Source organism: Rhinatrema bivittatum, chromosome 2 (genome assembly GCF_901001135.1).
Source record: "Rhinatrema bivittatum chromosome 2, aRhiBiv1.1, whole genome shotgun sequence".
In the NCBI taxonomy this organism is placed as follows: Eukaryota; Metazoa; Chordata; class Amphibia; order Gymnophiona; family Rhinatrematidae; genus Rhinatrema; species Rhinatrema bivittatum.
This window is the reverse complement of record NC_042616.1, coordinates 575,695,702-575,712,712: the sequence shown is the minus strand read 5'-3', so window position 1 is coordinate 575,712,712 and position 17,011 is coordinate 575,695,702. Positions and strand designations below refer to the sequence as shown.

Genomic DNA, 17,011 nt, shown 5'->3' with positions numbered 1-17,011 from the left:
TGTATTCCATATAAATGCTGTCTCAAAAGCATATCAGCATCTGATAAAAAAAAAACCACATATTTTTACTTTCACTTAACAAAATTCATTAATGCTTCAACAGAACAAACAGATTTTAAGTTTAGACATGTCTGGACAAAGATAAAGTGAATCCAACAGCTTTTCCTTTACATTTAAACTGAAATTCTCATCATTGACCAACAGAACTCTTTTTCAATAAAAATATCAACATTTTAGGTATTTCAGTCTCTCATTCTGAGAACAGTGTTAAAATTCAGAGAATATCCTGGTTTGTTTTCTTTTTTTCTCTGCCCCATTTTACTTATGAGATTTACTTTACCTGCAAAGTCATCTTGTGTGAATTTAAGGTTTCATTAGCTAATTGTTTCAATTCAAGGTAATGAAAATGATTCTTGTTTGTTTTATCTAATAACTCCTCCATGATGTGTCAATGTAGAAATCCTCAAACGAGGCTCATTGCTTCTTAAAATCTTCAAACACAGATCATAATGGGGCCGATGCAATATCATGCGCACAAAAAACATGCATCCAACTTGGATGCATGTTTTTTGCATGCGTACACATCCCCTCTGTTGGACACTCGATCTAATAGTCTAATGAGCTGGCGTGCTAAAAGGGATGCTCAATGGATAATTTGCGCATCCCTAGAGCATCCATGCCATAGAGTGCCCAGGAGAAAGTGGCACAGCCACAGGTTAGGAAAATGGATGCTCGCATTGAACATCCCTTTTTTTTTAGTTGCAGCTTTCTGTGGTTCATCCTGCTTAGTATTGAAACAATATTATGTAGGAGGAACCACATATAAACTGTAATTTTTGCTCTTGTGATCATGGCTTAGGGTGCCTCAAAACTTAACACCAGCTCTGGGCTGGTGTTAATTTTTGAGCGTTAAAATGTGCGCGTTGGCCGGACACTTTTTTTTTTTTTTTTTTTTTTTTAATTGGGGGTACTAGCTAATAGCCTCATCACCATGCTGGTATGGACATGCGTTTTGTATGTGCTAATCCCGAACTTGCATCGGGCATATATCTAGCACATCCAACTATGCATTTAACGGTGCGCTGAGCTCAGTGCCTGATATTGCATTGGCCCAAATGTTTCCAACTCAGAGGTCTCTGCAGGAAAGGGATTATGTGCCAGCTGCACTGGCCCAAATGGTGATTCAGTTCACTGATTTGTAGCTCTGGCAGGCTTGACTCTGGATTGGCCATCTCCCACTTTTCAACACATGCAACACAATCATATCATAACCATGCCTTTGGATATTAATAGTCACGGCCATTTATTAGATACTTGACAAGGAAATCTAATTTGGATGCTTGAGCTTGATAACCTCTATCCTAATCCCTTGGGTGGTGTTAGAGACCCCCTAATTTGCGTGGAAAGCGGGCACTGACTTTTCAGCACCCGCTTTCTTAACGCACGCATGGTGCCCGCAAGGGGGTCGCCATGCAATAGACAAATTAGGGGTTCGCGGTGGCTGCCGGTTATGAAGACCGACGCCAGTAAACTCTGCGTCGGTCCTCATAACGCGGTGGTCTGCCGAGGTTTTTTTTTTGTTTGTTTTTTTTACTGAAGTACAGAAAAGCAGCTTTTTCTGCTTTTCTGTACTTCTTTTACATGCTCCAGGCAGGCGTTAATATCTGAACGATAAATGTGCATCTGAGACGCACATTTATTTTTTTTGAATGCGGAGTGAATGAGTAATAACCTCATTCACATACATTTGCATGTGATGAGCGCTATCTCATTCACTCCGCGTTGGACGCGGGTTAAATAGGCGCTAATCCCCCTATTGCTTTAGGTGGTAGACTAGCTCCTATTTAACCCACTTCCGACAGTGGGTTAAACAGTGCGCTTGTGTGAGCGCATTATATTGCATTGGCCCCTGAGACTGCAACCTGCTGGTTACCCAGAGCCCCACCTCTGCTTCAGCAGTTCCTTGCCAGATCAATGAGGTCTGGAGGAGGGCCCAATCAAGCAGACCGCCACATAGCAAGTCTGCCAGCCTCCCCTCCTGTTGTTAGAGAACAGACCTACTAGGTATTGTCTTGGCCCAACTCCTAGGCCCATCATCTGTTGTACCCTGGGTCATTGTTTCGTGTTCTGAACTTATGACCCTCAGGTTCCCAGGGGCAGGCACAGGCACACAGATTATCAGGTGTAATTGTGTACAGTAGTTTTGGAGGGATAATTTTGAAAGCAAATGTAAGCATGTAAGTTCGCTTTGAAATTTGGTGTATCTAATGCACGTATTTGCTGACTTTCTTATGAGGGCTGTTACAAAATAACCCCTATAATATATCAAGATTAGGTTGCTATTTCTCAGTGCTTGATATCTGAAGATGGTATAGGACAAAACTTATGCTCACTATCGGTGAAAATGACTTAAAAGCACACTGAATATGTGCTTATGGGCAAGAAGTATAGATTCCAGCAAGAAGGTTGGAATTAGCAACAGTGAAAGGTCATAGTTACGAAAATTTATTTATTTATATTTATTACATGCCTGATCACCATGAGTCTAACACCTCAGTTTGGGTGCTTGTATGTTAATATGGTATCCCTTTGTACAAGATACCTGTGTACTCTGAATGTATTGCAGGTGTAGTACTGAATACCTCTAATTCACTGCTGCAATGTGTACAGTGAATTGCAGCATTCAGTTCACTATAGAGCTAGAGTCCCCTTACAAGCCTAGCCTAATATAATAATAAGAAGCATTCTCATACCTTTTGCTTCAGAATATTATGATTTTATTCACAGTGCCTTGAATTGTCTGGACTCATTATAGCTATGACATAAATAACGAGCAGACAGATACCAGGTCCTCATCTGCTTCCTAGTTCCTAATACAAGTTTCTTTTGTTACCAACTTATAAACATAGAAACATGACTGCAGAAAAATACCATATGGCCCAGCCTGTCTGCCCATCTATCCAATTAATTTTGCATTATAATTCTCATCACTTCCTTAGAGATCCCCTGTATTTATTCCTTGCTTTCTTGAATTTCCTCTCATCCTCTGCTTTAGGATTCTTTATCTTTTCCCTCTTTCCCACTTGCTTACATTTATCTTACCGTTCTTATTTCTCTGTTCCTTCATCCCTATTCCTTTCAGTTCAGATGGCATCCTTTAAACTAAACAACCAAGCTTACAGATACTGATCATACTAATCAGCTAATTCATAATCTAAAGCTAATTAGTACAGGGAACATCTAAGTCTCTTTGTCAGAGACTGAGGGCAGTTTTCTAAGTAATTTCTACAGGTAAAAAACATTTTACCTGCATATATTGTCTGAAAATTGTTCTCCTTCAGTGCAGCTAAAAGTCTGCATGTTGTGGAACAGTGCGGATGTTTTTAGCTGCACTGAGTGAACCACCATAGTTGAGGGAGAAAAAAAACATGTGAATTGTATTTTGAAATGTATGCATGTATTTTCAACTTAAGTTTTACTTGCTGAAAAAGCAGGTAGAAGTGACCATGCTTGCTTTGAACCTGCTTCAATTGTCAGAGAGTACATGTGTACTTACACTTTGAAAATTGGTGGAAAGCCCACAGGTAAAAAGTAGATGTGGTCTTTGTCCCAATATGGACAGCTTGAAATTTGTCTTCTAAGGAATGTCCCATCATTCATAAAAACAAGTCACCAAGACCAGAGGGGCCAACTAAAAAAAAAAGAGGCAAATTGTTTACTGAAAGTTTGGTCTTTCGATTAAATATCTTGTTCAGGTTAATACTACTTGTCTATTAATGGCTTTAATTCTGTTCTCCAAGGACAAGCAAGATGGCAATCCTTCCATATAGGTGTCATCATCAGATGGAGTCTGGCATGGAAATTTGACTAAGATTCTAGAAACTGAGCATATCATACTGCCACACATCTATATGGCAGCCCCTTCAGTCTCATCTTTTCCATGCAGCCCACTGGTTGGGAAATTGTTCTCTCTCCTGTTGTAGGGAAAATTTGCTTTCTAGGAATGCAGGAATAGTGTCTTGTGGGGACTTGCAGTCTTCTATCAGCTCTTTAGTCATCCTAAGAGGGATTCTTGAGAAATTTTCAAGTTTTTTCTTAATTTTTGGTGGCTGCATAGCGCACCATAACCAGTTCATGGAGGTGGCATTAGTCAGAGTTTTTCTATCATTGAGTTATTTGATTTTGCTATGTTCATTTTTTTTGTCCACCCCAGATGGAGAAGAAAGCCAATGACTTTGACAAGTCCCACTGTGTGAAAGGTTCATCTCTATCACAGATCCCCATGATGGATATCTTTGCCTTGGGGCTGACAACGATGTCCAGCTTGAGCCTAGAGGGAATTGTTCCCAGCTTGAGCTCATGGAAAAGCACTTTGGGATTCATAAATATGGCCCATCAGTATCTGCATCAGCAACCTTAATATCTAGGACACAGGAGCTGCACCCAAGTGCTGGTAGTGCATTGACATTGGGAGGGCATTGATTCCCCTCAGTTTTGAGCACCAGACAGGATCAAGGAGACAGGCCATCTTCTGCCTCCTTCCACCCAAAGACAGCAATTGTTCAGCCTCTTTGGTTCCGGTATCGCAGAGCCCTGGTGACAGGTATTGGGTGAAGGCAAAGAAGCATCTGCATTGATTTCCATTGATACACAGTGCTGGTAGCAGACTCATTCTGATGGCAGTCTGAAATCCCACCAAAGCATTTCCATGGAGAGGTGATCTCATCTGCCATGGAGTCCTGGGAATTGTGACAGTTTACATGGGTCCATGTGTCAGTCACTGATACACCTGTGGTATCCCAAGAAGATGTGACATTTTCTCCTGCTTCCTAATCTGTGCTGGCATCTGCATCTTTTGAGGAGGAGCTGGATAGGACATTCCAGGAAACCCTGGCTTTTGCGATACAGAACATCAGTGTACTGATATTGACGGCACCAGTGTCCTGCAGACAGATGACTAGCTTTAACTAGAGTTCTTGCTAGAACTCAGCTGAAGGGCTCCAGTGCCAGATTCTGGAGGAGAATTTCTTCTGTTACTACGTCACTGATAATAATTTTGAGTTCATTGGGGAAGGAAGCTTCTCTGAGGTACATGAGTTCATCAAAGTCTAAGCCCCAACAGATAAGTGCTGCCCTATCTGAGGCCTTATCTACTAGCTGGGTAAGGTCCAGGGCCACGCTTCTGCCATGGCAGTTGGGATTAGGTTCAGATTATTCCAAGAGCTATAGCTATGGATCTGAGGAGTTCTTTGATTTGGAGGATTTCCCCTCTGACTCCCCTCCTGAGGACAACTTCTTTGACTTTAAGACAATGGCAAAGGATTTGCAAAAGGCGGAAATGTCCAGGGCCAAGATGCTTATCATCCCCCCCCCCCCCCCCCCCCACAGTGATATTATGGTAGTACCATCTATAAGAAAAGAAAATGCTGAAAACTTATCTGTTTACAAGTGCTTATAATATACAATAATGACTATTCCCTATCTTTAAATTTGCACTGTTAGTAAGACTAAACTTAATGTAAATGTGCTGTATTTTAATGCTGTATGTTGTGCTATTATGAATGTTTTATTGTAAACTGCCGAGACGGCTAGATTTCTACCTCGTGCGGTATATAAAAACTTTTTAATAAAATAAATAATAAGATCCTTCAGGAGGGAACAGAGGAGAATGTGGTAGCATCCTCTCTCTGTGGCTCCAGTTAATAAGAAAGTGGCTTCAATATATTGTGTCCAGAAGGCTCCAGGATTTGAAAAGCAGCAGCTGCCTCACCAATCAGTGGTGATTGAATCAACTCTTATTTATTTATTGAAAGTCTTTTATATACCGATACTCGTTAAGAAAACATCACATCGGTTTCCATACAATGTGAAATCAGCCAACATGGCTTTACAGTGTAACTGATGATAGAACTGGGGGGAAAAGGGTCGGGTAAACAGGGGCTTTGGTATACATTGGGTAAGCGTGAAACAAACTTAGATACTTATATACAAGTTATATACAATCAAAGTACAAGGAGGAGGGGAGGGGGTGTGGCGAGGCTGAGGATGGAGGAGTGAGAGGGAGGGGTGAAGGAAGGGGGCAGGGGAGGGGAACTAGCAGGGGAGGGAAGTGGTGCAAGAGGTCTAGAAACCATTCCTCGTTGTTTCCAGGGAAGGATTTTTGTAACCTGGGCTTGCTTGGAAGAAGGGTTTTTCAGTTCGCTATGCTCAATGCTTGCATAACATCCTATCAGCTCTTAATTAGATAATCAAAGGGGAACATTCTGAAGAGCATAAAAGAGATGGTAGAGCAACTTCCTCAGAAGCAGCATGATGCATTAGAGTCACTTGTGGACAAGGATATGGAATGTGGTAAGCTCATGGTCCAGTCAACCTTTGATGTATCCAAGATGGCATCCTGAGTTTCTCAGTGGATATTGGTGCCCACAGACTAACCTAGCTGTGAGCCTCAGACCTCTACATGGATGTCATTGAAGTGCCTTGTAATGGAGGCAAGTTTGGAGATAAGGAAGCAGTGGCTCAGACTAAAGACCCTCTCTACTTCTACTGCAAACTTACCCTCGTTCAGGATGTACCCGCGTGGCATGCACCAAGAAGGCATTTCTATCAGCCCAAGGAGATGCTTTCTCCACCCCTTTGGGACCATCAGCAACAGATTCCCTGTGCTCACCCTAAGCAGCAGAAGACCCCCAAAGCCACAAGTAGCCCAGCCAAAACCTGGGATGGGCTTTTGACTGGATCAAGGAGAGCATAGCAGTGATCTCAGTATCCATGCCAGAGAACCTTCCTGTCAGAGGCTTGCTAAGGTTTTATTTAAGCCATTGGACCAGAATAACCTCAGACACTTGGGTACTCAGCAGAATTTGAAAAGGATATGGATTAGGCCGATTGGATATACTTCTAAATCACCCACTGAAAACCACTTGATCAGTGTCTCAGCATCAGGAATTACTAAAAAAAAAAAAAAGGAGCTCTCCTTCCTCTTAAGAGAACAGTGCGGTTGAGCTGTTTCACCAGGGGAAAGATGGTAGGGATTTTACTTTGAATTCTTCTTGATTCCAAAGAAAACATAGAAATATAGACAATGATGGCATAAAAGGACCGATTGGTTCATCCAGTCTGTCCAGCAAGCTTGTGTTAGCATCTTCCATGCCATACAGGTCATCCCCATGTTTAGTTTCTTAAACCTTCAAAGTTGGGGCCCTTGCTGGTTGCTGTCTTAGTTCAATTTCTCATTCCCTCTTGCCGTTGAAGCAGAGAGCAATGTTGGAGTTGCATCAGAAATATAAGGCTTATTGGTTAAGGGTAGTAAGCACCACACCAGCAAGTTATCCCCATGCATTCTTTTCTTCATTCTTTTCTTCATTTCCATCTTCTATCCTTTAGGGATCCACAGTCTTTATCCCATGCCCCTTTGAAATCTTTTATTGATTTAGTTTTCACCACCTCCTCCAGAAGGGCATTCCAGGCATCCATCACCCTCTCTGTGAAGAAATATTTTGAGATGTTCTGAGTTTTAATCCCTGGAGTTTCATTCCGTGACCCCCTAGTTCTACTGATTTCTATCCAACGGAAAAGGTTTGTCAACTGTGCATCATTAAAACCTTTCAGGTATCTGAAGGTCTGTATCATATCCCCCCTGCACCTCCTCTCCTCCATGGTATACATATTTAAGATCTTCAATCTCTCCTCATAAGTCAATCAATGGAGACCCCCCCCCCCCCCGCTTCATGTTTTTTGTCCTTCCCTGAACAGCCTCCATCCTGTCACTGTCCCTTTTGAGATACGGTCTCCAGAACTGAACACCAATCATCTGTACAAGGGAACATAAGAAAATGCCATACTGGGTCAGACCAAGGCTCCATCAAGCCCAGCATCCTGTTTCCAACAGTGGCCAATCCAGGCCATAAGAACCTGGCAAGTACCCAAAAACTAAGTCTATTCCATGTTACCATTGCTAATGGCAGTGGCTATTCTCTAAGTGAACTTAATAGCAGGTAATGGACTTCTCCTCCAAGAACTTATCCAATCCTTTTTTAAACACAGCTATACTAACTGCACTAACCACATCCTCTGGCAACAAATTCCAGAGTTTAATTGTACGTTGAGTAAAAAAGAACATTCTCCGATTAGTTTTAAATGTGCCCCATGCTAACTTCATGGAGTGCCCCCTAGTCTTTCTACTATCCGAAAGAGTACATAACCGATTCACATCTACCCGTTCTAGACCTCTCATGATTTTAAACACCTCTATCATATCCCCCCTCAGTCGTCTCTTCTCCAAGCTGAAAAGTCCTAACCTCTTTAGTCTTTCCTCATAGGGGAGTTGTTCCATTCCCCTTATCATTTTGGTAGCCCTTCTTTGTACCTTCTCCATCGCAATTATATCTTTTTTGAGATGCGGCAACCAGAATTGTACACAGTATTCAAGGTGCGGTCTCACCATGGAGCGATACAGAGGCATTATGACATTTTCCGTTTTATTCACCATTCCCTTTCTAATAATTCCCAACATTCTGTTTGCTTTTTTGACTGCTGCAACACACTGTACCGACGATTTCAATGTGTTATCCGCTATGACACCTAGATCTTTCTTGGGTTGTAGCACCTAATATGGAACCCAACATTGTGTAATTATAGCATAGGTTATTTTTCCCTATATGCATCACCTATTACCTCCTATTTCTTACTGGTTATTCCTCTGTCTATGCAGCCTAGCATTCTTCTGGCTTTAGCTAGCTATTGCTTTGTCTCATTGCTTCGCTGTCTTCAGATTGCTAGACACTATCACCCCAAGGTCCGCTCCTGCTCCATGTACAACAGCCCTTCATCCCCCATCACATACAGCTCTTTTGGATTACCACATCTTGGCATTGAATCTCAGCTGACATAGCTTCAACCACTGTTCAAGCTTCCTTAAATCTCATCTCATTCTCTCTACTCCTTCCAGCATCTCCACTTTGTTGCAGATCTTAATATCATCCGCAAATAGTCAAACTTTACCTTCTTTCCCTTTCGCAATGTTGCTCACAAAGATATTGAACAGGACCGGTCCCAACACCGATCCTTGCAGCACTGCAATTAACATCATTCTCTCTTCAGAATAGGTTCCATTTAACATCACATGCTGTCTTCTATCCATCAACCAATTTATAATCCATGCCACCACCTTGGCACTCACTCCCAAGCTTCTCATTTTATTAACAAGCCTCCTATGTGGGACCGTGTCAAAAGCTTTGCTGAAATCCAAGTAGATCACATTGAGTGCTCTTCCTCAATCCAATTCTTTAATCACCCAATCAAAAAAAAAATCAATCAGATTTGTCTGACAGGACCTTCCCCTTGTGAAACCATGCTGCCTCAGGTCCAGCAATCCTCCTGGCTAGATAGTTCACTATCCTTTCCTTCAACAAAGTCTCCATTAATTTTCTCACCACAGAGGACACCATCCCATACTAGACCTACTAAGGGCTTTGAAAAAGTTCCTGATGAGGGAAAAGTTTGTTTTCCTTGTGCACTGCGTACATCGAGTAGTGCTATAGAAATGTTTAGTAGTAATAGTAGATCTCAAAGATTGTTACACCATGTAGAGCTATATTTAGGGCACAGTAAATATCTCAGATTTGCAATAGGGAACCACTACCTCCATCCAAAACCATATACTGCCATTAGGTCTGGCCTTACTGCTGTGCATATTCAGTAAAATGATAATTTTTCAAAGAAGTCCGTGTGACACCATATACGCAGATAAATAACCACACAGAGATCTACTACAATAATTTATAATATGCACATATCATGTACACACAGATTATAAAATTTGCATATGTCTAGTTACACACAAATAGCTGCAATACATTGATAGCATGTACTTTCTCTACCTGTTTTATAAACAAATGCGCATATGTATTTTTGATGTTTATAAAATAGCATGTGCGTGAGTACAGACTACTTATTCTCATATATGCTAATTTTATGCACATAACTCCTTGAAAAGTTCACCTGAAAATGTCTTGCAGTGGTGGTGGCACATCTATGCAAATTGGGAATGCATGTGTTTCCTTATCTGTACGATGACTGCTTAAGAGCACATCGCAAGGTGGTACTACAGATTAAATGGATATTGGATTTGTTAAGGTATTGGAGTTGTTAGGGTTTTTCATCAACTACCCCAAGTTCCACTTGAGCTCATCTTCTCAATTGGAATTTATAGGAATGCTGCTAGTCATGATTCAGGCAAGAGCCTTCCTCCCACAAGAGAGGATTATCACATTGATATCCATAATGGAGAGGATAAGAACAAGTCAGCAGATGGCAACGTGGGATTTGTTGAGGTTTTTCAGCTTCATGGCATCAACAGTCCATATTACCCCTTTGGCACCGCTTTATATGAGAAATGCCCAAAGGACCCTCAGATTACAATTGAATTGGGTTACTCAAGATATTCAGGACAACATCTGAAGGACTCCCTGTCCTTGTGGCTGATGTATTGCAATCAGGCCAAAGGTATATGCTTTCAAATTTCTCCATTGTAAATTGTCCTATCCACAGATACATTCAGTCTGGGCTGTGGAGCCCATATAGAAAGACTGAGCTCAGAGCCTTTGATCTTCTAAGGAAAACTTTCTTCAGATAAATTTTGTAGAGCTAAGTGTGGCAAAGATACTCTTCAAAGGCTTTCAGAGATCTATTGACCAACAAAGTTATCCTCATCCAGACAAATAATCAGGTGGCAATGTTCTACATCAATAAGCATGGAGGAACAGGATTCTACCTCCTATGTCATGTGGGACTGGGCTATCTCTCAAAGAATAGTCCTCAGAGCCACATATCTGGTAGGCAAAGAGAATGTTGTGGCAGACAGGCTAATTCAGGTTTTGGAACCCTTACGAATGGTCCCTGGATGGGGTGGAGGTGGGAAAAATCTGTGGTAGATCTATTTGTACCTCCCCCCCCCCCCCCCGAACCCAAAGGGTTTTGCTGTTCTGCTCCAGAAAGGGGACTCAAGGCAAATAAGCATCGGACAGCATTACTCTGACTTGGGATCAGAGTCTACTATATGCATATTCTACAATTCCTCTAGTGGTAAAGACCTTGTTGAAACTCAGAATAGACCAGGGAACTATGATTCTGATAGTGTCCTGTTAGCCGAGACAGATTTAGTTTCTACTTCTGAGGTAGTTGTCCATCAGGAACCCAGTCAGTCTAGGGAATTTCCCGATTCTTATCATTTAAGATCGGGAGCTGTTGTGCCATCCCAACATGGACATCATGTCCCTAGCTCTCACTGCCTGGATGTTAAGCAGGTAGCTTTGCAACCTATGGATTTTCCTGAGAATGTCTCTTGTGTTCTTCTGGCATCTAGGAAGGGCTCTGAAAGGAAGTCATTCCTAGATGCCAGAAGAAGATTTGTCTTTTGGTGTGAGGGAAAGATTCTAGACCCTTTCCTTATTTTCTTCAATCTGTAAAATTAGCAAATAGTAATTTTACATTAAAAAAAATTGCAGAAAAGTACCATGTTTTAACTTTGTACCATGTAGAGGATGTGTCAGCTTCTGTTCACTTTGAACATACAATTTGACCCAAGGTGTCTAAACTTTTGCATAGAGCAGTACCTCATTTTTAACCTTGGCATGGAGATACAGAAACTACTTCTCATGGAATGAGGGTAAGAATGGCTGATTGTGTATCTCTTTTATATATGTTGAATATTAATTTATTCTTTTGGATTAGTATAAAACTGTTTTCATTCAGAAGGTTGGACTTGAGCCTGTGGTTGTCTTTCAGTCTAACCAGCTATGTAACTTTTATTTCCTGTGAGGTCGATACTCAAAACCCATTTAGACTGATAAATTAAAAGCTATCCAACTAAGTGGCAAAACCAGCATGTTCAGCAACTAATTCAGCTTAATTCTAGCCAGATAACTATTTATTTGGCTAGAATTTAGCTGAATATTGGAGGTGTTCTGGGGGAAAATGAGAAGAGCAACATTAGCCAGATAACTTATCTGGCTAACTCTGGTCAGGTCACAGACCTATCCTAAAGATAGCTGGGTATACTCAGCGGCGCGACTGCACCGCTGAATATACCCTGCTAGTTAGCTGGATAAAGTAATCCAGCTAACTAGCCGAGCTGCACAGCTGAAAATGGACCCTTGTATTTTTAGAACAAAGTAGTCAATATCAAGTAATTAATCTTAGGGAAGCATATTTTTCAAACAATTCTTTATAGCATGTTTAATGTCTGTTGGCTTTCTTTAATTTCAGAAGACTATTGCTCAAGTGTTAGTACATCTTCACAGAAATGACTTTGTAGCTGCGGAAAAATGTGTTAGAGAAACCTATAGGTAAGTCTTTCCTTGTTCTCCCTATATTTGTATATATTTTTTAAGATCTTATGAAAAATGACTGCATGTTGTCTCAGCCTATTTCATTTGTCTATTCTCCAAGATTACAACCAAGTAACAACTGACATTTTTTCAATTTAAGGCATATTACAATTGTTGATAACAGTTGAAGGTTTGTGCAATTGCAACTTTTACAATTGTCAACATCAAAAGCTGAGAAGTCAGTATTAGCACCACTTAGCCGGATATGTTTGGGCTTATCCGGCTAAGTGGTTGTGGCTGAATATCTGGCTGCGTTTAGTGCTGCTACTTATCCAGATATGTATTTATCCGGCTAAGTGGTGGATGGGGTTTGGGCATAATGGAGAGGAGCTACTTAACCTGCTCAGTAGCAGGTCTAAAGTTAGCCGGATAAGACTTATCCGGCTAGCTAGTGATTTATTTGGGGATATTCAGCAGCAGAGCTGTGCCACTGAATATCCTGTGTAAGTTAGCCGGATAAGTCTTACCTGGTTGTCTCACTTTGACCTGGATTTATCAAAATACACTAAATATCGCATGCGATAGGAAAAGGGGTGTGTTTTATGGTAATAGGCAGTTTATCTCAATTTGCGCTAATACCTATGCGAAGCGCTATCTTAGCACAAATTGTGATAACTTTTTCACACTTTGTGATAAGTGCCAGAATTGTATTTCCTACATACAACCACTGGGGGGGACCATGTTTAGTAGTTTTAAGCTCCTGGAGAGCCATCCTAGCTATCAGGGCCCTCCTACCACCACTGGTGGGGAAGGGAGAGAGAGAGCGCGCCTAGCCGTAATGCCCTCACATTAGATAGGTATTTATATCTCTATGGGAGGCCCTCCTAGTAACTCGAGGTGAGGTTTAGGTATTAGTGTAGGGGTTAGGGGCCACTTTGACATTCAAAGTAAGACGTACGAACAGAACATTCTTTTTAATATCGTAAAATCATTGACCTCAGTTAACTCATCATTTAGTACCAGTTACGACTCCACTACACGCAATAAAATAGCTACCCATTTTAAATCAAAGGTAGATATCATTTCGAAAGAATTTCAACGATTACCCTATCCTACTTTTAAGTCCCCTCCAGAAACAGTTGTCTGGTCTGGATTTTCGCCAACAACTGAATCTTTTATCAAAAATAATTCAGAAGCAGAAAATCACCAATTCTCCATTAAATCCATGTTCAGGAGCTCTTTTTAAAGTTATGGCTCTACTATCGCTTAAGTTTTTATGTGATATGGAAAATCAATCTCTTCAATCTGGTATTTTTCTGGAAAATATGAAAAAAACTGCCATTTTACCTGTTAAAAAAAAAAAAAAATTAAAAGACTCCTTAGATCTTAACAACCTTAGACAGATAGCACTTATATACCTTCTCTAGCCAAGCTAATTGAATCAGTGGTTTTACATCAACTTTCTGACTTTCTAGCCAACAATGACATCAGGGGCAACACGGCTTCAGAAAAGGCCATTCTACAGAAACACTTTTACTTTCCTGTTTTGATATGGTATTTCGCAGCTTTGATGCCTATACTGATTTCATTCTTATCTCATTAGATATATCTGATACCTTGGATCACCATATTTGATACCTTGGATCACCATATTCTCCTTATGGGTTTAAAATCTCTAGGCATTAAAGCAACAGTTTTCTCTTGGTTTCAGTCTTTTTTATCTAATCGTCTACAACAAATTAATGTTTGTAACCAGTTTTCAGACTCATATACATCTTCATCAGGAGTTCCACAGGGTTCTTCATTATCACCAATTCTCTTTAATATCTACCTTCTTCCTTTGTGTCATATTCTTACTGCTCTTAATGTTCACTTCAGAATCTATGCAGACGATATCCAACTATTAGTTCCTTACAAAACTTCCTGGTCAGACACACTTTCTACAATAACCAAAATGATAAAGGGGATGGAACAGCTCCCCTATGAGGAAAGGCTGAAGAAGTTAGGGCTGTTCAGCATGGAGAAGAGACGGCTGAGGGGGGATATGATAGAGGTCTTTAAGATCATGAGAGGTCTTGAACGAGTAGATGTGACTCGGTTATTTACACTTTCGAATAATAGAAGGACTAGGGGGCATTCCATGAAGTTAGCAAGTAGCACATTTAAGACTAATCGGAGAAAATTATTTTTCACTCAACGCACACTAAAGCTCTGGAATTTGTTGCCAGAGGATGTGGTTAGTGTAGCTGGGTTCAAAGAAAGTTTGGATAAGTTCTTGGAGGAGAAGTCCATTAATGGCTATTAATAAATTATACTTAGGGAATAGCCGCTGCTATTAATTGCATCAGTAGCATGGGTTCTTCTTAGTGTTTAGGTAATTGCCAGGTTCTTGTGGCCTGGTTTTGGCCTCTGTTGGAAACAGGATGCTGGGCTTGATGGACCCTTGGTCTGACCCAGCATGGCAATTTCTTATGTTCTTACTATACCTATCTACAATCAACACCTGGCTCAGTCATAATCGGTTAAAATTAAATCCTGTAAAAACTGATCTTACATATCTGTCCTCAATTTCTGACTCTTCCATAGGCCCCCCTTCTCACTTAGATTTCAAAGGCATTTCTATTCCTATTCACAACCATGCTACTAGTCTAGTGGTCACGATAAATACAGATCTTTCCATGTTACATCACATCTTGGCTATTACAAAAAGATCCTTCTACAAATCACATCTCTTAAAAAGACTTAAACCATTGCTTTTCTTTAAAGACTTTTGTACAGTTCTGCAGTCCCTGCTATTTTTGGGATTGGATTACTGTAATGCGATATACCTAGGCTTATTGATTCTGCAATATATCCTCTGCAATTAATACAAAATGCTGCTGCCTGGATTCTTTCCAGCACCTTTTGCAGAGTACATTATAAAATATTGACAATCATTCATGCTCTTATTTACAATGCCTCTTCCACATGGCTTTGCTCCACTCTTCGTATATATAAACCTTCTAGACAACTAAGATCGTTATCAAAAAACATTTTAGACATACCTTCAGTCAAACTTGCTAGATTAGAAATAACTCGCAAAAGAGCTTTTTTGGTAGCTGGGCCCACTTTGTGGAATTCCCTTCCTGATTCTTTACGTCTCTTACCTTCAACTCAACAATTAAAAAAATTGTTAAAAACTTATCTGTTTCAGAAAGCATTTAGTTAGTTCCCTGATTAACATTCAACCATAAAACATTAACAATCTTCCTCATTATCTCCACCGATTAATTTTTCACTCATTTTTCCATCAATCATTCTCTCCTCATATTACATTTATGAAGGCAATATGTTTGTATTTATTGTATTTTTGCAATTTTATGTTTTGAAGTATGTTTTATATTGTTTTGGTTTTTATTTTTAATTTTTAAAGTTTTATTTTTAATATCAGATTATGTATGTTTTACTTTTTTTTAACCGTTTTGATTAATTTCCCAATTGTAAAAGCGGTATACAAATGTTTTTAAATAAATAAATAAACAGTGCTCTCTTGTGCAAATTTGATGACCTTCGGAGTGAGGAAACTCACCCAAAGATGAGATTTGTGCAATGTTCTCTCGATGTGAGAGAACATTGCACAAATCTCATCTTTGGGTGAGTTTCCTCACTCCGAAGGTCATCAAATCTTCACAAGAGAGCACTGTTCTGTTTGTATTTCTCACTTTGAATGTCAAAGTGGCCCCTAACCCCTACACTAATACCTAAACCTCACCTCGAGTAACTACATGGGCCTCCTATACTGGTATAAATATCTACCTCCCCCCCCCCCCCCCCCCCCCAGTGGCCCTGTTAGCTAGGCTGGCTCTCCAGGAGCTTAAAACAGCATTTGCGAAATCATCGCAACACGCGATAAAGCCCTATCACACGGCTTTACACAAATGAAAAAGGTGTAATTAAAATTTGCATTAAAGCCGTGTGATACGGCTTCGCAAAACTGTGACCCCCCTTAAACAGCTATGTTTAAATGTCCATCTCTGGCAAAATAAACTGTTGTAAAGTATTTATTTTTGGACCTTGTAATTAAAGTTGTTGAATTTCATATCTCGAGAGAATCTTGAAACAGCAGAGTTTAGAAATCATTGATTTAATGAAAGAGCAATTGCAGGAGAATGTTTTTTTTTATTTCAGTACTTTTTATTAACTATCATTATTTCTAGTAATCAGAGACAGGACAATCTACCATTCATATAGTTCTCAAAATAGATGCATAAGCATAGCCCCCCCCCCCACACACCCATCAAAATTAGGATATAGCATCCTACCTAATAAACGAAGGATGACCGACGTGCCGCAAATGCGCAGTAGAGACCAGCTCTACCGCGCATGTGCGGCGAGCACGTCGGTCTGAGCCAGAAAAAAAGAAAAAAAATGGCGGCGTCCAGTGGCAGCGGTGGCGTCGGGAGGCGGCGGCGGGTGGCAGCGGCGGCGTCAGATGGCAGCGTCGGGTGGCAACAGCGGCGGCGTCGGGTGGCAGCGGCGGGTGGCAGCGGCGGCGGCGTCGGGTGGCAGCGGCGGCAGCGAGGGAGGAGAGAGAGAGGGAGGGACTGAGTGAGAGGGGAGGAGAAGAGAGGGAGTGGGACTGAGTGAGAGGGAGGGAGTGGGACTGAGTGAGAGGGAGGGAGTGGGACTGAGTGAGAGGGGGG

The 17,011-nt window shown here is 40.9% G+C and overlaps 1 protein-coding gene across 2 annotated transcripts in view; it reads left to right on the top strand.

Moving 5' to 3' along the window:
* NAPG (NSF attachment protein gamma) overlaps positions 1-17,011 on the top strand; it is a 116,657-nt gene that overhangs the window by 79,236 nt on the left and 20,410 nt on the right. For both annotated transcript variants that reach the window (XM_029590982.1, XM_029590983.1), the window contains exon 10: positions 12,268-12,347. In XM_029590982.1, the coding sequence (XP_029446842.1) occupies positions 12,268-12,347 (80 nt within the window). The remainder of the gene's footprint in view (positions 1-12,267; positions 12,348-17,011) is intronic.